The sequence below is a fragment of the Drosophila arizonae genome, chromosome 3 (assembly GCF_054131065.1).
Source record: "Drosophila arizonae isolate 15081-1271.41 chromosome 3, UAZ_ARI_1.0, whole genome shotgun sequence".
In the NCBI taxonomy this organism is placed as follows: domain Eukaryota; kingdom Metazoa; phylum Arthropoda; class Insecta; order Diptera; family Drosophilidae; genus Drosophila; species Drosophila arizonae.
In genome coordinates, this window is record NC_142923.1 from 24,369,326 (window position 1) to 24,391,449 (window position 22,124).

The following is a 22,124-nucleotide window of genomic DNA, read 5'->3' on the forward strand; positions in this document are numbered from 1 at the left end:
TTTTATTTGAGTGTTTTGTCGAAAAATCATTAATTTAATTGATTAACGGACAAGTATAGGACAAGTGTTAGGTAAATGTGGCTTATCGATAAGCAATAGCTATCGATACATTGTCATTATAGTAACCGTCTAAAATTATAAGATTATGATGAGGTAGCTTGTCATGTCACGATCTGTATGTGGCTTATCGATAAGTAATAGCATTTCGATTAATTGTTGATAAGATTTCTGTTATGTGAACTATAAATATTTTATTCCAATTTTTTTCTTTTTTGATACAGTGAAATTTATACTATTAGCAACATATTACGGCTTATCGATAAGCAATTACTCGTCAAAATGTTTGACATGACATGACATGTCATTCTTATTATTTAATTTTTTTGTAAACATTACTCTTAGTGTTACTGTGAACAGGTTGATCAAACGAAGTTACATATGAGTCTTATTGATAAACAGTAACGGATCGATAAGCTTGATATGATAAGGCTTAGCTGATTCCATATATATGTTCGGGCGAAATGAATTGATTATGCGGAAAACCCTTTCTGAGATATGACAGCCAAATACCTACCGAAGCATAAACTTTTTGTAACATTTTACACTAACAAATATATATATTAAATAAATAAATATTATATATTATTTCGGCAGACTGAACTCAAGTAATATATAATATATGATTGCGATAAGTTAAGAGATAAGCTGGAATGCTCAATGTTACATTGTGCTCAAAAATTTGTAGTGTATGTCTCATTATATTTTCAAATTTTTTTCATAAACATTTTTTTGTTTTTTGGATAGCGATACGTATTCCAGGCCCTCAACTTCCGTTCATGATTAATGATAATAGAAATAAAGTCTCAAGGGCTTAGTTAGCTGTGCACTCCATTTGCTGAAGTACTATTATAACAATTATGGATTAAAGTCGAAATTGCATGTGAAATTTTAAAAATATGTAGTTTATATATATTTATTATTATTTATTTTTGGTAGTTTTTACTCTGATTAATTTGATCGACCCGATATTCATTTGTAAATTTAACTAAAGTATTTTAATAAAGATTCGGTAGCTAATTAATTATTAATTCTTATATATGTATATAAAATAAATAAAAGATCAAGGCCAAAGATTCACAGTTACAACTCACACCTATAAAACAGTTCCATAAAGTATTCGCACATCAAAATTAAATGCTTTGAAAATATTTATAAAAATCAACAAAATTTTATGACTGTATTCTTTATTTTTAGGAGAACGGTGTGGTTGTAGGCATATATTTTAAGTGCACCGTACTCTAGACTAATAAAATGATCAATTATTTGACTTTGAAATGCAGTACAAGCACTAAGCTATATGTAAACCTATGCTAACTTATCTGACTTCAATTTTAGAGAATCCAAGAGCAGTTGCTAGCAGTAGAGACTTTAAAAATCTTAATTAGACAGTCGTAGCTCCAACACTGACGACATTTACGACTTGAAAGTCGACATGAATATGTATGTAAATAGGTTTACGTAATCTAATCTAGAAAATTACTAGTCCGAATAACTACTAGCAAATGGTATGAGTATGAACACAAAAGTTTGATGTAGTTTGTTTTTTACTCAAAATAGCGAAGCTATATAAAATTGAAATGGATTGAGAATTCAATTTGGATGAATATGTATTTTAATATATATGTATATAACAATTTCAAGTGCCAGGATCTAATCTAGTTAAAGTGTATACAATACATATTTCTCATTTGCAAATTTTTCAGTACGCATCTTTATGCTAGTTGCCTCAGTTTTGGGCTGTTGCATTACCTAAATACAAAGATCCAAGGAGGCATAGATACATACATACACTCATGATGAAAATAATAAGTACACCCAAAAAATTTTGTAGATTCTCTTATAACTAATTAATTTTATATATTTTTGAAAAAAACTGGATGGTAACTTTAAGAGAGCAATCTGGCAATATGATGCCTGCCAAAAAAAAAACAAGTAAGAAAGCTCCAGTCGAGACTGCTCGACTAGGAGATACCCTGAACCCTCCAAGCTGATATTCTAATCATTCTGCACTTCTTTTATGCACACATACATACACATGCATCCACACGCACGCATAAGCCTGCGCTCTGCTAACTGCGCAGTAAGCAGCGACTGCGCTTGGGCTGCGCTGCAGTGTGGGCAATATTATGAGAATTTATTTGTTAAATAATTTCTTTTGTAGACATACGATCTTAATAAAACTTTTAGAGCGTAATCATATGGTGAATATGTGTGTATATTCCAAAGCCCAAGTCTCTAGTATTTGAAATACGCTTTTTACAAAAGTTAGGGTGAGGGGGTGAATTTAAGGGTGGGGGGTAAATTTTAACAAAAACCGAAATTGTATAAATTGCATATAAGCATACATTAAAAATTTGGAGACTCTAGCAATAAGGGTGTAGAAGATATAATTTTATAACTGGTTTTCGATAAGGTTTTTTATCGATAAAAAAAGATCGGGATGAGTTAGCGATTTTTAATGATAAACTTGATATGCGCGCTGTAATTACGGACATTTAAAAAAAAATTTGAAGTCTCTCGCTCTTATATCTTCTGAAATCGACGCGTTCATACATACGGACGGACGGACGGACAGACAGACGGACAGGGCCAAATCGACTCAGCTCGTCGCCCTGATCAAGAATATATATACTTTGTGGGGTCTGCCACGCCTCCTTCTGCCTGTTACATACTTTTAACAAAACCATTATACCCTGATTTCCCATTTTCAATGGGTTCAGGGTATAAAAATATATATATATTTCCCCCTAAATTCATAGTAGTCACAATCCACCAATAAGAATGATTTCTTGTATTGTTGTAAAATAGTAAGTAACCTTCTTACAGATGTTTAATGTAAAAAAAAAAAAAAAGATCAATATCATATGTAGATGGGTCGAAATATTAATTGTTCGAGTAAGGAACGCAGAATTGCTAAAAACCTTAGAAGGAGTGGCAAATCTTTGCGTGAAATTGCGAAACTGATGCACAATAAAAAGGGAACACGTGGAAGTCCATCGAAAACCACACTAGAACTGAATCGACGCATTATAAGGATATCAACTTTTCCGACCCTTTCAAATCTTAAAAGGTCATTGCGTCCGTAATAGATAATATTATTAATGCTTCTTCAATTGGGAGATGACTACATATGGCTAAACTATCAGGTTGTATCGAAAAAGTAGTTCCTTTGATGCTCACCAAAAATTTTATGATGATGCAAAATTTTGGTAAAGACCACATCACCTAGGAAGGATCTGAAAGTAAAACAAGTAAGAAAGCTCTAGTCGAGACTGCTCGACTAGGAGATACCCTGAACCCTCTAATCTGATATTCTAATCATTCTGCACTTCTTTTATGCACACATACATACACATGCATCCACACGCACGCATAAGCCTGCGCTCTGCTAACTGCGCAGTAAGCAGCGACTGCGGTTGGGCTGCGCTGCAGTGTGGGCAATATTATGAGAATTTATTTGTCGAATAATTTCTTTTGTAAACATATGATCTTAATGAAACTTTCAGAGTGTAATCATATGGTAAATATGTGTGTACATTCCAAAGCACAAGTCTCTAGTACTTGAAATGCGTTTTTTACGATTTGGGGGAGAAGGGGGCGTGGTATCCAAAATCTGTAAATTACAAAATCTTTGTATCGATTAACTTTATATACAACGCAAATTTGAAGTCTCCAGGTCTAAAAATGTTCAAATTAGGCTAAAAGAACAAAATCAATTTTTCGATTATTCTCGATAAAAAAGTTATCGGACGATTTATCGAAAAAATAAAGCAAACTCGTACTGCGTATGGTACACACGAGTATGCATGCCAAATTTCAGCTCTCTAGCTCTTATAACTTCTGAGATCGACGCACTCATACGGACGGACGGACAGACGGACAGGGCTATATCGACTCAGCTCGTCACGCTGATCAAGAATATATATACTTTGTGGGGTCTGCCACGCCTCCTTCTGCCCGTTACATACTTTTTCACAAAACCATTATACCCTGATTTCCCATTTTCAATGGGTTCAGGGTATAAAAAAGTGGCGTATTATCCTATTTAACGACGAAACCAAAATTTGCCATTATAGAAATGACTATTCCAGGCATGTCAGACTCCTTACAGGTAAAGAATTCGATCCTCGCTACACAAAAAAAAAAAAATAGTGAAGCATGGCGGTGGAAACATTATGGTGTGGTGTCGTCTGATTTTCCTAATATCTGATGTTATGAGAGTAGCAGACTACAGGGATATTCTCGAAAATGTATTGTTACCATATGCTGAGGATAACATGCCTCTGCGCTGGGTTTGTCAACAAGATAACGGCCCGAGACACTCGTCTACAATAGTATAAACTCGAGGTTAGTAAGGTGGACCCTCTCGCTTGGCCCAGTCATTCTCCTGATCTGAATCCAACCGAAAACGTGTGTAGTGTAAAGAAAAAGTGTGACATTAAACGCCAAATAATGGATTGTGTCCAAGAAACCTGGAGGAAGATTACTAATGAGACCTGCCAAGCTTTATTTGGGAGTATGTCCAATCAGATAAATCAAAAAATAAAATACATCTTACGAAAGTAAAGTGTACATATTATTTTCGTCAAGCACAAAAAGCTCAATTTTTGTTTATTTGTTTGTAACTTTTGAAAAAAATAATTTTTTTTTCCAAATTTACTTATTTTTATTAATATATACCTAATTCAGAAATGTGCATTTAAATTTCCATATTAAGGGCAGTAGAAAAAATGTTTTGCTAAACTAAACTAAAAAAAGTTGAATTTTAAGGGGTGTACCTATTATTTTCATCATGAGTGTATATGTACTGTATATGGCTGTACTTATACTGATTATAATCTGATACTAATTGAAATCATTTTAATTCTAATTTAAACTAGTTACTATTCTTTTAATTTCATACCAAAGTCCTCATGGTTTAGGCTATCTGAGCTACGGTTAGACGGATAGATAACTCGCAGAGGCGAGCAACTGAATAAATATATATAAACAACCAAAGTGCTTTAAGATATGAAGAAATATTTTTGCCGCACAGAAGGCAGAAGCACTTCCAGCAAGTGAACAACTACACAGATAATCATTTAAAGTGCTTCAAAATATGAACAACTAATTTTGCTACTCGTATTGCCGCCCGAGGCAGTTGGTCTATTGAACATGAACAGATGTAAATATTGAGTGCAATTTTATCTTGAAGACTTTTAATTATTATTTCAAATGATGGGCAATCGAAATCGCCCCACATTCATAGAGATTTACTTAAAGTTTACTTCTTAAACAATAATAAAGACTAGTTAATGCCTCCTCTCTAGATGATGCCCGTCTGCGCTCGTTCCAGTAGGTGATTCAGTCCCACCGGCTGCCAATTCGTAAAGCTGATATCGCTTAACATGCAAACATTCCGATCGATATAGCAAAAGAGTTTGCCCACGCGGTAGATCTGAAAATAAGACAAATAAAATAGATTAATATGGGTGTAAATATATATTATATAAATATTTACTATTTATAGATAAGTTGAAATATTATTATAGTGTATTATATATAAATATATTGTAAATTAAAAAAAAAATAAAATAAAAATAAATAAAATAAAATAAAAAACCCAATGGATTATAGAAATTTAAAACTAGTTTAAATTAGGCTACATAATAAAAATTCAAATTAATCAGCGGAATTTTGAAATTTGTTATAATATAATATTATAGAGTAATATAGATATAGAGTAATATGTATTATAATTTCAATTTAAGATAACAAATCATAAATAATAATTCCCATTTAAGACATCACAGTTCGGAGTTATTCAACTGGATTTCGGAGTTATAAATGTGATCTTGGAGTTTCGCGTAACCTTATACAATAGGAAATTATAGGATGTAATAAAAGCTAATTTTAATTTAAAGGTTATTTATTCCGAAATGCAAAAGGAATAAAAGTGTTTCGGAGTCAACTTTAGATTCTTTTCAAACTGAGTTCGGAGTAAAAAGCAATATGAGTCATGCCTCAAATTATATAACTCCTAATTTTATTTTTACTCCGAAATTTCGAATATTGAATATTTAGATTGTCATATCTAAATATTCAATATTCAAAATTTCAGAGGAAATTAAAATTTGGATAAAATAAAACTATATATTGATTCAATATGAGCTTCGATATTTCTATGACTAAATATGAAATTGCAAGGCCAAGTTAAGTAGGCACAAATTCTAGGAATAAAAGATATAAGATATAATAAAGATATAATAAAAGATAAGATATAATAAAGATATTCTAGCTAAATTCCCAATTCTGGATGGTTTCAAAAGTATCTATTGACGCATTCCTCTTCATCGCTTACCTGTTTGCCCAGTTCCCGTCGGCCGGGCAGTGGGGCAAAGATGATGCCCAGCTCGGCGCACTTCTGCGAGACGAGCTCCTTGAACTCCAGCTGAGCGGGCGGCGCCACATCGACGAGCATCACAGGCGTCAGCAGGACTGGGGCTGGTGCTGGTGGCATGGGCGGAGGCGGGGCTGCTGTGGGCTGGAGCACGGCATCTGTGGCACGATGCAGCATGTCCAAGGCGCGACGCAGATGCTCCTTGATGCAGGGCTCGCGCAGAATCGATTCGCTCAGCATGCTCTTCCAGCCGGCATACCAGCGCGAAATCTCCGTAAAGTCTGGCGCCTGATTGAGCCAAATGACCAGGACTTGCATCCAGCGGGGGAAGAAGTGCTTGTCCAGCAGCTGGGCCATGTGATGGGCGGGTATGAGCTCGTGCCACTCCCACACTTGATGCCACAGCTCCAGGTTCTGCTGCAGCGGATTGATGACTAATTCCGCCAGCACCGCCTGCAGCTTGGGTATGATGTAGCGCAGCAGGAACTGCACTAGCTGCTCCTCCGGGAACGCCGACTGCCAGGGCGTAAGCATGGCGCGCGCTGAACGATCCTGCGGCGACCAGGCCTGGAGTGCCACGCCCAGTTTGCTGCGTATCTGCGGATAGATGGACTCCTCCAGCTTAGCGCCCAGTATGCCGTGCCAGGGCAGGATCCAGCTGTGAATGGGCACCGTGTCGGTCAATGGATCCCAATCCTGGACGCCCGCCGTCAGCCGTGGCAGCACCAACTGCTCCAGCACCGAGTCCAGCACCCAGGTGGGCAGCAGCGGGGCCCAAGCATCGAGCAGCGCTGCCATCGGCGCGTGCTGCTTCGGCTGCCAGTTGGCGGCGCACTCGCGAAACGACGGCATCACCCCAGCCCAGATGAGCGAGGAGTAGGGATCGAAGACGTTGCGTGACTGCTGATCCGCCAGCTCGAGCTCATCCTGCTGCTGCAATATGCCACGCCAGCGCTTGATCAGCTGCAGCGGCTGTGTGGGCTGCTCCAGTGGCTGCCAATCGTTCAGCTCGCGCTTCACCAGCGGCGCAATGACGCCCGCCGCTAGATCGGCCAGCCCGAACTCCTTGTACTCGGCGGCGTAGTCGTGCTGCAGCTCGAGGAAGAGGCGCTCCGCTTGATCGAGACTCAGGTCGGGCGTCTCGCTCAGCTGCTCGAGCCGCAGCAGCGCTTCCTCCAGTGTGTTCATATGATTGCGCTCCAGCTGCACCAGCTCCAGCAGCTGCTTCTGTTCGTGCTGCAGCGCTGCCTGTCTGTCGGAGCATTCGCGCTCCTCCTTGTCAATCGCAATGATTTCCTGCTCGCATTGGCTCACGAGCAGCTGCAGATTGTGCGTCAGCTCCGGCATGCTGAACACGGAGACTGGCGTGGCCTTCTCGGCATTCTCATCGCCCGCCTGGGTGTCATACAGCGTCTCCTCGGGCGTGATTTTGTTCTGGGCCAAGGCATGGTAGCCGCTGAGCACGCGGCGCTCCGGTCCGGTCATGTCTATGACCGGTACATTGCCCAGCCGCTTGCTAAGCTTCTCGGACAGCAAATGATCCGACTTCTTGCCCTTGGCAATCACCTCCTCCACGGTCTTGTAGTAGTAGCGCTTGGTGTTCTTTTCACGAACTTCACCTTTCTTCCATTTGTTGAGCTGCTCCTTGGTCTCTTTGGCCTCCTTCTGTGCATCGTCCTCCATCTTCAGCTGCTTCGGCTGGCCGGGCACGCTGGCTGCCGTCTCTGGGCCATAGGCACCGATGGCACCGCGTCCTTTTCGCACATGCGCCTGCACCGGCTGCGAAATGCCCTGCAAATCCTTGCCCAAACCCTTGCCGGGCTCATAGCCCATCTGAAGCAGGAGCTTGGCGCCAATGCCACGTGTGTGTTGCTCCCAGGCGCCCACATTCCGATTGCTGGCAATGTGCGACTTGTGTCGCAATCCGGCAGTGCTGTTGGCGGCCATTTTGGGGCGTTGCGGCACCTCCTCCGCCGCAGAGCTGTCCGAGCTGTTAGCATCACTGTCCTCCATCAGCTGTGGCTGTTTGCGTCCAAAAGAGGGTCGCGCCTCGTCGCTGTCATCCGACTCACTGCCCTTCTCATCACTCTCTGCGTGTTCCTCTTGTGTCTGCTTTGCCTTCTGCTTTTTACCGGCCTGCTGAATGCCGCCGGCAACGAAATTCACCGGAGCCGTATAATCCTTGGGCTTGCTAGATGAGCCACCGCCCAGACCACGTCTACCGCGTCGACCGCTGCTCTCGCCTTCGCCCTCATTGTCACTGTCATCAGCCCAAATGCCTAAACAAATAGATTAATTAAATTCTACAATTTTGTTTTGCGTATTCATTGCATACCATAAATTTGTTGATGCTTGGTTTGGCGTCTGCGTGGCCTGTTTATGTTAAACTCATTTTCCAGATCATAATCTGTGATCTCAAAACGTTCGTATTCATTGTCGGACATATTTATATGGCATAAATATATTATAGTTTACAAATGTGTGAAATAAACAAAAACGTTTAGCTGACTTTAATGATAGTGTTGTAAAACGTTAACAATTAGCCGCTCTGTTAATAACGATATTTTAATGTAAGCATGTTTTTGGGCCTTTTTAGTGTCAGCTGTCATGTAACCATGAAGTCACTATTATTTTTACTATTTTTGTTTTTAAAGATTTTTGATTTCATATTTTTGTCAGTTGTTGTAGTGGTTTAACTAATGTACAAGTCGCCGTTCCATGATATTCCAATGCGCGCCAATAAACAGCTGATTGGAAGCTAACATACGTTTTTGAGTTAACGCTGCCTTTTTGAGTATAACAGCATGCTGCAATAACAGATATTTTTTTGTTCATTTAGTTCATCACATTTTATTTAATTTTAAAAACTATTAATAATAATTGAAATAATACATTAGTAATTATACATATAATAAAAAGAGATAAACTGTATTCTAATTATTTTCTTGTTTATCATTCATCATACAAGTGTATTTTGTATACATATCATACGTTACAATAATACGACTTATGGTTGAAATATCTTTACTATTTATTTAAAATGTTAATTTTATTACGATTAATATATTAATATAATATATAACAATATTTTAATGTCAACTTCTTAGTTTTCTAGTTTAATTCAGTCAATATTTGAATATGATTATTCCAAAGAACGTGTTCTCTAATAAAGTTCTTAGTTCGGCGCAATCGAACCAGTTTAGTTCCTCTCAGTTCAGAACTGCCGCACGTGCATTACGATAACATTACATTCTTCTCAATGTTCTTGTTGCGTGCGGTTCATTGTTCGGTTCTTGCGCATACAAATTGTATCAACGCGAAATCTCAGCTGCGTAAAGTGCCAGCAAACAAAATAAATAAACATATTAAAATAATTGCAAACGACAACAATTAAAGCATAGGCCGCGCCGCAGCAACCGCACGCGTTACATTTGTGTTCCACAATAAACTGTATATAGCATTTTAATATTCGTTCAATACATTTGCAAACATTAAGTTTTAATTGCATCTAAACCCAAAGCACACGCAAATATAGCAAGCAAAACAAAAGTGAAATTAACACGTGCGTTTAACATTGTGTTCCGAGCTTCAACCCACCACAGATTGTGTCCAGTTGCTTTTCCTCATTTTCGTTGATTTTTTTTTGCCGGCATTGAATTTTAGGGCTGGCATTTAATTTGCCTTTGGATTAACTGTTAATTAAACAAGTAATCAGCAGCAACCACAACAATAACAGCAGCGGAACAGCAGAACAGAAAACAACAAAATGGTGCAGGTAAGCGAAAGAGAAATTTATTAAAGAGAGAGAAATTACTGTAAATAAAAGAAAGGGAACTAAAAATGTACATTAACTAAATATTTGTGCATTATGTACTGTGCGAACAAGTTCTTTTTTCCTGTAATCAAGTTAGAGATGTTGGTCAAGGTAAAGAAAATAAATATAAAATTCAAATAAGCTTCGTGTTCTCAGAAGTTTATAAAAAAGCAAATATAAAATATAATTATTTAATTTAAATATTAATTTAAAAAAAAGTAAATAATACAATTAGAAGTACTCCGCAGACTTAGATTTTATAATTATTTAAAACATTTTTAAAAGATAGATTTAACATTTTTATACCCTGAACCCATTTTCAATGGGAAATCAGGGTATAATGGTTTTGTTGAAATGTATGTAACAGGGAGAAGGAGGCGTGGCAGACCCCACAAAGTATATATATTCTTGATCAGGGTGACGAGCTGAGTTGATTTGGCCCTGTCCGTCTGTCTGTCCGTCTGTCCGTCTGTCCGTCTGTCCGTATGTATGAACGCGTCGATTTCAGAAGATATAAGAGCTAGAGACTTCAAATTTCTTTTAAAATGTCCGTAATTACAGCGCGCATATCAAGTTTATCATTGAAATTCGATAACTCATCCCGATCTTTTTTTATCGATAAAAAACCTTATCGAAAACCAGTTATAAAATTATATCTTCTACACCTTTATTGCTAGAGTCTCCAAATTTTTAATGTATGCTTATATGCAATTTATACAATTTCGGTTTTTGTTAACATTTACCCCCCACCCTTAAATTCACCCCCTCACCCTCACTTTTGTAAAAAGCGTATTTCAAATACTAGAGACTTGTGCTTTGGCAATTACATGCATATCCATGTTATAATCATAATCTGAAAGTTTCATGAAGATCGTACGTCCATAAAAAAAGTTATTAAACAATTAAGTTCTCATAGTAAGCGCACACTGCAGCCCATGCGTGTTTATGCGTGGGTGCTTGTGTGTGTATGTGTTTGTGTATGTGTGTGTGTATGTGTTTGTGTATGTGTGTGTGTATGTGTATGTGTGTGTATGCGTTTGTGTATGTATGCGTGTGTGTGTGTGTGTATGTGTGTCTGTATGCGTGTGTGTATATGTATGCCTGTGTGTGTGTGCGTGTTTCTTGTGTAAGCTGAAAGACGCGAAAAATTATTGAAATATCTATTGCTCCAAGGGTTCAGGGGATCTCGTAGTCGAGCAGTCTCGACTAGAGCTTTCTTACTTGTTTTTTTTTTAACTGTCTAGTACCTTCTATGTATATATTTATTATTTTTTTTATTTAATTAATTTTTGATAAATGTAAACTATAAATTTATTATTATTTATATAAAACAATTTTCATCATGTTATAGTATATGAAGTAAATTTTTTTTTTTTTTTTTTTTTTTTTTTTTTTTTTAACTATATTAATTACACTAGAAATGAAACCCGGACAATATATGACACTATTTTTTTTCCGAGTAGGCAAATCAACAAGATATATTAATTCTATAAAGTTTGAAATATCATGAAGATATATGCCTATTAGAATTAGTTTTATGCTGGTTTTTGTCTTTGACTGCCTCACAATATATTTTATATTCATATATAATTCTTTTATGGTAATTATTCTAAAATTTTCTTTGCTTAAAAGCAATTTTAAATTAATCTAGGCAGTTTTAACAGGATATAAAAATATACTATTTAATAAAAATATTTATGTGGACAGAAAATTTAAGATTATAAAGTAGCTATTTTTGACCAAAACAATATTTAAATAATAAAGACGAAATTGTCTATTCAGATACTGTTTAGTTAGAGTTTTGTGCTACTCAAAATCTAAATTTAGTCCAAATTTAGCCCAAATTTAGCTACTTCACATATTTATCTATGAACAACTATCACTAGTTTTAGTTATTATTAATGTTCTCGCTTTGATCATTCAAAGGCATAAACTCGCACTCAATAATAACTTTAAACACCTATAATCCGGGCTTTAAAACCAACTGCTTTGGTCCGTGCTATTCCACCATAAAACCCTTAAAAGTCAACCTACTCCACGTATTCCAAAAACAAAAACCAAAAAAACAAAAAAAAAGGCAAACTCTTCTCACAATCGGACTTGAAAACTTTTCACTTTTTCCCAACCAACCCCGTGCCCCCTTGCAGAATGCGCGCCCGTTTCCTGACCTTTGACGTAACTTTGAACGTTCGCTTTGCAACCCCAACTGCGAAAAATCCTTGCGTGGGATATCAAAAAAATAAAAGAACAAGAAAATATTGACTGGCTATGCAGTTTTTCCCACCCCGCTTGCACTGTCCCAAACAGGAATAAACAACAACAACAACAACAGCAGCAAGAACAACAACCACCAAAGAGAGCAAAACGAGTTAGCGCGGCATCGAGATCAAAATTTGGAAAAAATCCAATTGGATACGTTCGGCTGTTGCAGGACACAAGAACAGTGCCAGGACTGGGAAAATTGGCCCATTTGGCCTCCACCTTAATGAACACGAAACGTTGCATTTAGTCAATTTTCCAACCACCATCAATGAGGAGCAAAGCGACTGCCGTGACGCACATATACAGAAAGCAAAGCGAAAAAAAATGCAAAATAGTATAGGACAGAACAGCGAGTTACCCTGTAGAAAAATGTTAGTTAACTAAATTGATTTAGATAGTTGGGTGAATAATATAACTAAAGTGGCAAAATATATTGTCCTATATACATACCAAAATTCTAGTATAACTAAATTGGAAAATATATTTATCTTTTATATATTACATTTTATTAATTTTGAGAATGGCATGAAGAATTCCATTTAAACTATATAACTATATTGGATATATTTAAATTTCAATACAAATTGAAATCCCAAGATATGCTAGAAGCATATTACATTTCTATAGATCGTAGGAGTATACTATATTTATATTCATTAAAAAATAATTAGAGCTCTCGAGTTTTCAAAAGCTTAGGATATTTTTCTTGCGAGTTTAATATATTTATCTGAGCAGAATACATATTTATAAATCACGAAATCAATTTATATACTTTGATCAAGCGTTTTGTTGGCTCTTTTAATAGGTTAAGGATTGAGTAAATTTATCTTGAAAATATTTGAGTTTTAGTAAAATACACTCCTATTTTTTTGAGAATTTATAAGTCTCATAAAATAAAATAAATAAAAATAATATTTGATGAAATCTACTCCATTCTTTAAAATATTAATAAATTTGACCATTTATATATATAATAATATATATACAGCTTAATTTAGGTAATATATGGATATATTTGATATGAATTCTACTCTTTACTTTGAAAAAGTACGACCTTCGGTTTATATAATATATGAAACAGGTATGGCCATTCGCAAATTAGTTCATTTGTACAGGGTATTCGAAAACTAAAACGTTAGCGACTCGTTTACCTGCACCGCCAAATGATTGAAGTTCCACTTTTCGATTTGAAATGCGTTTTGCAACTGTCCACATAGATACAGACGCACACACACTAACACTCGCACACGCACACGCACTGCCAAACGTGCTAGCTCGCACACACAGTTATGCCAAAGCGCATTTTCCACATTTGCATTTTGTCCAGGCTCTATCAATGGTTGGGGTTCTTTGGGGTGGCTGTGCGGCGGGGCTCATTCGAACGTGGCTGATGTTTGACAGAGCTTTGTTGCTATTGCTGACTGTTTAGTCAGCACTGGATATGTGCGTGTATCTGTGTGTGTGTGTGTGTCCGTTGGAAACATACAGGGGTAATAGGCCTACATCTCTGCCAGCCCGGGAAAATTGCCCTGGCTATCGAGAAATGTTTTTCGAGTCTGTTATTTGTAACGCTCTTCACGCACTCTTAACCAGTTTCCTGGCCATGTTGCGCTGCTCCGGCCATAAACGTGGTTTCCAATCCATTCAAAGATAAGCTAAACGCACAGTTTTCTATTCAAAGTTACGATGTGCCTTAGTTAATAGAGCCATCATTTGATAGACTCTATATCGTTTTGAAGGGACTTCCGGCACGATGCACAGTGGAGAATTTTAAATGCTCTACAAGAGTTTAACGAATGCTATAATTTGTTAGGCATTTGCATTTTTTTAGTATAATGAATAAAAACTAAAACAAAAATATGATTTAAAAATAAAAATTAGTAAATCTGGTTTATACAAAACAAATAAAAAAGAATGAATAAAACAAAAATAAAATTAAGTAAACAATTTAAATAATAAATAAATAATAATAAAAAAATGTTTCTTTCATGAAATTCTTTCAAATAAGAGTTTCTTGTCTAAATCATTTTTCTTCTGAAGCTATATTTATTCCTGGAAATCTATAATATATCTTAGTAAAACAAATCCTTCTTCCTAGCTATAAAACCGCTATTTTATTATTTTATAACATTAAAATTTTCAACATGTTTAGATAAATCAAAACGAAATTAGACTATTTCATATTATAATATTTCATCTTATCAACCAATCTCAACTCCAGAGTTCAAGGTTTTGCTTTATGGTGTTTGCTTTCCTTTCCCTAGAAGACCCGTTGCCATAAAGGTGAGAGTGGTGAGGCATATGTTGTTGTTGTCCTTCATGTTGCCGTTGTTGTTGTCACTGTTGCTGTTGTTGTTGTTGTTTCTGTTGCTCTTGTTTCTGTTTTGGTTCGATTCAATTTGTGTGTCGTGTGTGCCTGAAGGCAGTCGCCTTACATTTATTTTTCTGCTTCTGATGGACAGCCGATTGCCATTAGAAGGTTTTACTTTTCAATTATCAAATGCATGCTAGACTAGACTAGCACTGCAGGCTGCGCGTGGAGCCAAATTGCAATTGCCTACAGAGGGATTCGGTCGAGGCGGAGTCAAGGGACTGAGTCGAATCGCTATCCATAACAGCTGCCAAATGACGTAACATTGTCGCCTCTGGATCTAAATCGGAATCTGGACCTGGAGCTGGAGCTGGAACTGGACCGGTTAGCGCTGCCGTCTGACCACGCTGCATGTGAGGCTCTGCACCGATGCGCCGCAGTGATTGGTCCGGCTCGTGGATGCCGCTGCTTATGAATTGGGCAAATTGCTGTGGCGCCTGCAGCTGGGCCAGCTGCTCCCAGTCGGGCGATGCCGTACGCAAACGCTGACGCATTTCGCTCAGGGCGCGCTGTGTCTCGTAGCCCGCCTGCGCCTCGAATTCACGTTCGCTGAGCAGGCGCCTGAATGCGGGCGGCAGCAGATGCCGCTGAAACTTGATCAATTTCAATTGGAGCCACTGCAGCAGCCACCACAGCTCCGGCCAGGGCATCAGGCAAGTAAGGCATAACCAGCCAAACACGGAATTATTCGAGGCGTTCATGATGAACAGACAGGCCAGAAGTCGCATAAATCGACGAAACAAAGAACGCACCCAGGCGTGGCGCCACAGACTGTGATGATCCTGGCAAAAATTGACCAGAATAAAGACGCCGCCGACGAGGGCCACAGCCACGCTCGTCGGATACTGCTCGAGCACCAGCTTGAAGTTCGTGCTCACCGGCTGGATGCTGCTCAGCTTGCGATCGCCATGATAGAAGAGGGCGACACAAACCACGACCACGCTGGCCAGGTGAATGCCCATCAAGGCGGCCACGCTGTAGACGCATATCAGGGACTCGCTCAGCGAGGTAGCCACCTCGATCAGCCACATGATGAAGCCGAGCGTAAAGCGTGCCACACGCTCCGTATCGCAGCGATCCTGCAGCAGCGTTAGATTATACGCCTGATCCGTGAAGATGCCGTAGCAATAGTGCGCATGGGCTGGCAGCGAGATATAGTGCAGCCCTTTATTCCGTCCGCTCAGAAATTTACCCTCAAAGCATTCCTTGTGCGCCAGATGCGCATCGTAAACACCCTGTGCCGTGGGCGCCTTGTACTGCGAGTATTTAGCGCTCGGCGCTTGGGTCATCAAGAGCAGTCGATTGCTCTGAAAGATATTCCGCATCTTCAGCGGCTGATCACGACGGCAATAGATGTGTATGCGATTCTGTGAGTAGAACGTCTGCAGCATTGTCAAGGCGTCCTGGACATGCGGCACGCCTGCATGCAAATATGTGACATGCTGATCGTTGAAACGCCCCTCGAACAGGCCGTCACAGCAGTTGCTCAATGTCAGCAGGAGTAGCAAAAGTTTTACAAAAATTGGAATTATTCTGTTCATTTTTTTGTTTTATGTTAAAATTGTTCAAAATTCGTAAAATTCTTTTGTATTGTTGACTGATGATGAGTGCTAGAATAATGAAATCCTGGCAGCTAGCCATGTATATGGTTTGTTTTCTCGGGTGTCAAAATTCAACAAAACTACCTGATCGAATCTGATTGTTTAAACGAACTAACAAATACTTCTATAGTAAATAAGGCCCAAGTTTGTAGTGTTGCTTAAAGTAATTTTTAAGATTTTTTTATAAGATTGGTAGGCACTGTAAACGATGCATTGCAGGTCTAATATTATGTTTATTTTATAATATAAAATTCTTAGTTTAAATATGTATTATTCATTTGTTTATGATTTTATTATTTATTATTTTGTTCGTATATATCTGAAAATGTTTTACATTAAAAAAAAAAAACAAAATTTTTTTATTATATATTAATATTTCTATTTTAATATATATTACTAAATTGCATATTATTTTAATATATGTATATTACTCTTACATATATAGTTGTTTATATTTTTTTACATTTATTTTATAATTTTCATTTTAATATTTTTGTTATAATAAATTATATTTTTATAAAATAATTCACGCCCTTATAAATTTATAGCAAACTAAACAAATAATTAATCCAGAGACAAAACTTGTCAATCAGATCAACTAAACTTGTCAATGTCAAAAATACTTGATTGATATTGATTATCTAATGTAATGACTAAATAATTTCTACAACATGTAGCATCAGCTCGCAAACGAAACATTTATCGACTACCTCAACATTGCCCTAGATAATCTGAATTCCCAAAAGTAACCGAATTTAAAACTTTATTAGATTCTAAATAAAGTTCAATAGCAACAACTTTATAAGCTTTGCAATTGATGAACAATAATCATATATCATAGCCTTGGATAGCCTCATGCAATAAACTTAGTCTCGCATCAATTGATGGTTTCAGAGTCTGCTCAACCCAACCTGAAGCTCAACCCACTTCTTAACCAAACATCGAGTGTGGACTTTGTAGTCGACTTTCAGGCGTGCGTCGCATATACCAAGCAGAGTTAAAAAGAAGAGAGAGACAGAGAGGAAGAGAGAGAGAGAGAGAGGGCAGCAGAAGGCATACTAAGTGCTACAATTTCTACTGTTGGTATAACAATCTTAGCATTGTTGAAACGAAAGAGAAAACTGATTAATAAAGTATGAACTTAAAGCACAAAATATAAATGAACCTGAAGTACGATTTTGAATTAAAGACGTTAAAACTTAAAGGAAAAGCTGCTTATTTATTCGAAAATAATTTAGTTTAGCTTTACGTAGGGTTGAGTTCATAACACAAACAATCTTAGCTTTAGTTCGGTGTTATTCTGTTACAAAAAAATTGTTCATAACTCATCAAAATTCTACTTATGTTTTTCATAGAAACAGAAATTCCATGAAACTACACTTCATTAATATAAAGAAAACCTTAGTACTTCATTCTGTGAGGTATATTGTACTAGTTAGCTTAAAATTATATTAACTTATCTGAAATATCAGCTCGTCTTATACTAGCTATCACATACTTATACGAGCTTATACTAAAATATCATCTATAGCTTCAATTTCATTCTAACCCCATATGCTTGAACTCGTCTTATACTAGTTAGTTCACATTTATACTAGCTTATACTCTGATATATCATCTATAGATTCTATTTCACGCCCATAATTCGTTCTCACTGCGCCTGTTTTCCATCAACTCTTTGAGCTCGTTCTCTTATTATTTTTGTTGTTGTATTCTCTTTTTTGTCTCTGTTTTTGACCATGTTTTCTAGTTGGCTTTTAGACGTCGCCTGTCCTTTGTGCCACATTTTTCTCTGCTCCGCTGTGGATGCTTTATTTGAAGTTGTCCTTTTTCAGTCGCATACTACGTGAACCAACTAACAATGTGTCTACGTAGTACGTAGTGCCCGCCCTCTCCTGGCCCCAGCAGTTCCAGTATAAGTCAGGGCCAAGCGAAAGAGCAAAAAAGAATTTCCCGGTCATTCCATCAAAGCGCAAGTCGTGATAAAAAGAAGTGAAGCAAAAACTCTGAACAAAAATTAAAAAAAAATAAAAATAAAACAGCCAAGGTAAAGGAAAATCTACGCACAAAGTGGCAAACAGCAAAAGGAAGAAAAAAATCCAACTGAAATGGCCACAAGATGAAAACGAATGAACAGGAGTGAGCAAGAGCGAGAGTGCAGGAGCAGAGCAGGGCAGACCAACGAGTGGGTTGTATGGTGGGGTTAGTCGGAGATAGTGACTGAGAGGCTGCAGCAATTTTTTCCGTTATGAACCAAAAATCGAACTGAAATTTGTGCTGCTGCTGCTGCTTCGGCTGCCAACATAACTGTTGTTGCTGTTGTTGTTGTTGATATGAGTGTATGCTGTGGCTATCCATTGCGTTGCTACGTTGCGTTTGCTTGCTGCTTGTTCTCCACGCTCCGTTTTGGGCCTCATGCATTTTCCGTGTTTCGTTTTGTGCGCAAAATAAATTGGTAAACAAGCGAGGCGGCCTGAGGAGGCCTGCATTAGCACGACAAGGACAGTGATCGAATGGACGAATGACAGAGATGGGGAAACACAGAGAGGAGCGCTGGCAGAGTGTGAGAGAGAGCTGGCCTGGTGGTCAATGGCAATACATGGTCATCCGATTCTCGTACATAGCCATTCGCCTGCATTCATGCTCATGCTGTGTACATGTACATATGTATGTATGCGAGTGTGTGTGAGTTGGTGTGCGTGTGTGTTGTGTTTTCTGTGACGCTGTGCACATTTCATTCTGGCTGCATTTTAGTGCCTGTCCATTGTTTTTGGGTAGTCACCTCCCACTCTCGAATGGCTCTGCCATCGCCATTCCCCCCTCTTCTCATCGTGCTCTGCTCCTCTGCTCTGCTTGCGTCGTTCATGTATTGCATATGGTGCGTCCGTTAGCCGCGTGGGTCACATGCGTTGCGTGGTCGGCGCGTCGCTGCTTTTTTGCTTCTCTCGCTGTGCGTTTACCTCCGCTGCCGCTGTCGCTGTTGCTGCCGCTGCCTGTGCTTCTGTCGCTGCCGATGCCGCTGCTTTTGCCACGGCTTTTTTCCACGTTGTCGTCGCGTCTCTTCTAACTCGCTGGAAAGCTGCGAGGGACTCACGCCGCTCCCTTTTTTCGCATTTCTATTGTTGTTGTTGGTGTTGGTATTGTTGCTTTTTGGCTGCTGCATTGGAGGCGCAGTTTTTGCATTGCCATTGTGCACATTGGTGCAAGGTATGCATGGAATTGGAAAGGTCTAAATATTAAAATAAAAGATAACAATTGTTCTTAATTGAGTGTATTGAGTATAAATAAAGTAACATTTTTGGGAACAAATTGATTGAGTTAAATATTTGTATTATGTGAGTTTTTGGGCTTTAAATTATTATATTTGACATTGTCATAAATGAAATTAAAACTAAAAATTATCAACTTGAATATTATATATATATATATAAATATTACTTAAAATAAAAAAATAAAACCGATATAAATATTTATTTTAAATTAGTCATGAGTTCTAATGAGTTCTAAAACAACAAATTGTTAGATAGAATTCTAGAATAATATATGATTTACATTAAAATAAAATTTAATAAATAGAAATAATTAAATAAAAATTATGGAATTCAATTTTTAAAATTATATTATTTTTTTTATTTTTTATTCTTGTATATATAAAAATAGTATTTTTTTTTTTTTTAATTTCAAATAATCAAATATAGTTTTTAAAATTAAATTTTATTTTTTAATAGCATTAAGTGCCTACAATTTTCTTTAGTTTTTTAATTATATACATATATATTATTATGTTTAACTAATTTATATTTTATCTTGCTATCTTTTCAGGTAAGCAACAAATGACATTTGCTCCAGTGTGCAAGTCCAATCAGTAAAAGCGAACGAAACGCGACGCCGGCGCTGCTGCCATTGCTGCTGCCGCTGCTTTTGCAACTGCCGCAGTCGCTCGTTATGTGTGCCAGGCAAAAGGCCAAACGCATGTGTGCTCAGTCGACCCTGTCAACCAGCCCCACATGCTCCCAACTCACACCGCCTCCGCCTTCGCCTCCCCTACTACATGCTGTGCACTACTGTACATAGGCACGATGAGCGAACGAGCGGCATTATTGGGAGAGCAGACGGGTGCGAGCGAGTGAGCGAATGACGAGCCTATACATAAAATGGCGTTGCATATGAGGAGAAAAACTCAATGCAATTGTGTGAGTGACCACCTCGTTGCGTGCGTATGTAGATGTGTGTGAGTGTGTATGCGTGCGTATGTGTGCATGTGTGTGTGTGAGCCTACGCAACGGTAGCTTTTTCATTTTAGCTGCTGCTGCTGCTGCTGCTTTGGCTGCACCTCAAAAGCAAAACGCATTGAATGCGTATCGAGTCCAAGTCGAATGTTGATTGTATTATATTGCCAGAGAGCTTGCTCCATCTCGTTCTAGCTAGTTCTCCCTATCTCTGTCACTCTCTCTCTCCTACTCTGTGTGCATGCACTTAAAAGCTCGTCCAGCCGCTGCAGGCTATAACCAATACACACACACACACACACATGCAAACATGCAGCAAATTGAATAAACTCCCAAAATCAAATTTTTCACCACTTTTGCTGAACTGACGTGAACGGCAGCTGCTCGCTGCACACACACACACACACACACACAACAAACTCTCTGAGTGTGTGTGTGTCCATCTTTGCCATTTAAAGGGTCAATGAAATGCAAACGCTATACCATTTTCTCTCATCCACGTCGCAACGTTGATGTCCATGTCATTGTCCGTGTCCAAGTCGGGGTCCTCGTCCTTCATTGATTGCCTAGCCGTTTTTAGTTTTTGGCTGAGCGCCCTTGCAAATCAATTGAAAAACGTTTTCGTTGCTCTATGCTAGGACCCAGTTTTGTTCATATTTATTGTGGCATTGCTTCGGCTAGTATTTATTGGCTTTGATTTAGTTGCTAAAATATTGTATATTGGGCCTTCATGTTGGCGAACTGGCGAGCTGCCAGTTCTTATTGACCAGCAAACATTTCATTTTATATGCTTGACTTTGATTGGGCTTTACTTTCCATATGTAACGATGTCAATTATGGGCACTTTTTGCAATGCTAGGCAATTGTTTAGAGCAATAAATGGAAATCAATAGAAATTGTTCTGCTTTTCGCTTACGGATCTTGGAGGCTTGCAGAATTCGTTTGAATATGTTGCACAATTGCCAAGAGATTAAAGTAAATTGAAATGCAATAAATATTTAACATAGTTTTGATATATGTAGTTGTATCGTTTAGGTCATCTATAGGATTAGCTGTGCTTTAATATGCTTTACCTAACGGTAGTAGTAGCAAAAATTGCATAATGAAATCTGCTCAAACAAAAAACAGAATAGAAGAAAGTTATTTATAAATAAAGTCTGCTTGAAGATATATATAGATTGCTTCTACTACAAAACTACTTCGTCTAGATTTTTGCAGCCCTTCAAAGTATGCAATAAAAATATAATTCGCACATCTGCAAAATATATTAATTTTATAGCATAATTAATTTACATAGACAACTATCTCTATATATATTTCTTTATATATTTTATATAATTTAACAATTAATATATTATTTTAATTTACAAGACATAACTCGAATTGAAATGCCATCTTGAGCAGCATA

At 37.8% G+C, this 22,124-nt stretch overlaps 3 protein-coding genes and 1 long non-coding RNA gene across 4 annotated transcripts in view; 1 reads left to right on the plus strand and 3 right to left on the minus strand.

Moving 5' to 3' along the window:
* Positions 1–5,231: 5,231 nt before the first annotated feature.
* Positions 5,232–9,176, minus strand: sip1 (septin interacting protein 1). The gene is made up of 3 exons (XM_089464207.1): positions 8,775–9,176; positions 6,401–8,718; positions 5,232–5,497 (listed from the first exon to the last, which is right to left on the minus strand). Exons 1-3 carry the CDS (start codon positions 8,881–8,883, stop codon positions 5,366–5,368), a joined length of 2,559 nt encoding a protein of 852 aa, XP_089320333.1. The 5' UTR covers positions 8,884–9,176; the 3' UTR covers positions 5,232–5,365.
* A 493-nt stretch (positions 9,177–9,669) lies between these two features.
* LOC108609567 (neuroguidin) overlaps positions 9,670–22,124 on the plus strand; it is a 68,491-nt gene continuing 56,036 nt past the window's right edge. Inside the window, exon 1 of the mRNA XM_089463755.1 lies at positions 9,670–10,214. Within this exon, the coding sequence (XP_089319881.1) occupies positions 10,206–10,214 (9 nt within the window). The 5' untranslated portion in view covers positions 9,670–10,205. The remainder of the gene's footprint in view (positions 10,215–22,124) is intronic.
* LOC108611944 (nuclear envelope integral membrane protein) lies at positions 14,604–16,597 on the minus strand. The gene has a single exon (XM_018004797.2). The coding sequence runs from the start codon at positions 16,425–16,427 to the stop codon at positions 15,033–15,035; it is 1,395 nt and encodes a 464-aa protein (XP_017860286.1). The 5' UTR covers positions 16,428–16,597; the 3' UTR covers positions 14,604–15,032.
* On the minus strand, positions 17,687–19,850 carry LOC149269933 (uncharacterized). Its single transcript, XR_016269291.1, has 2 exons — positions 18,555–19,850; positions 17,687–18,493 (listed from the first exon to the last, which is right to left on the minus strand). It is a non-coding gene; the product is annotated as an uncharacterized LOC149269933 (long non-coding RNA).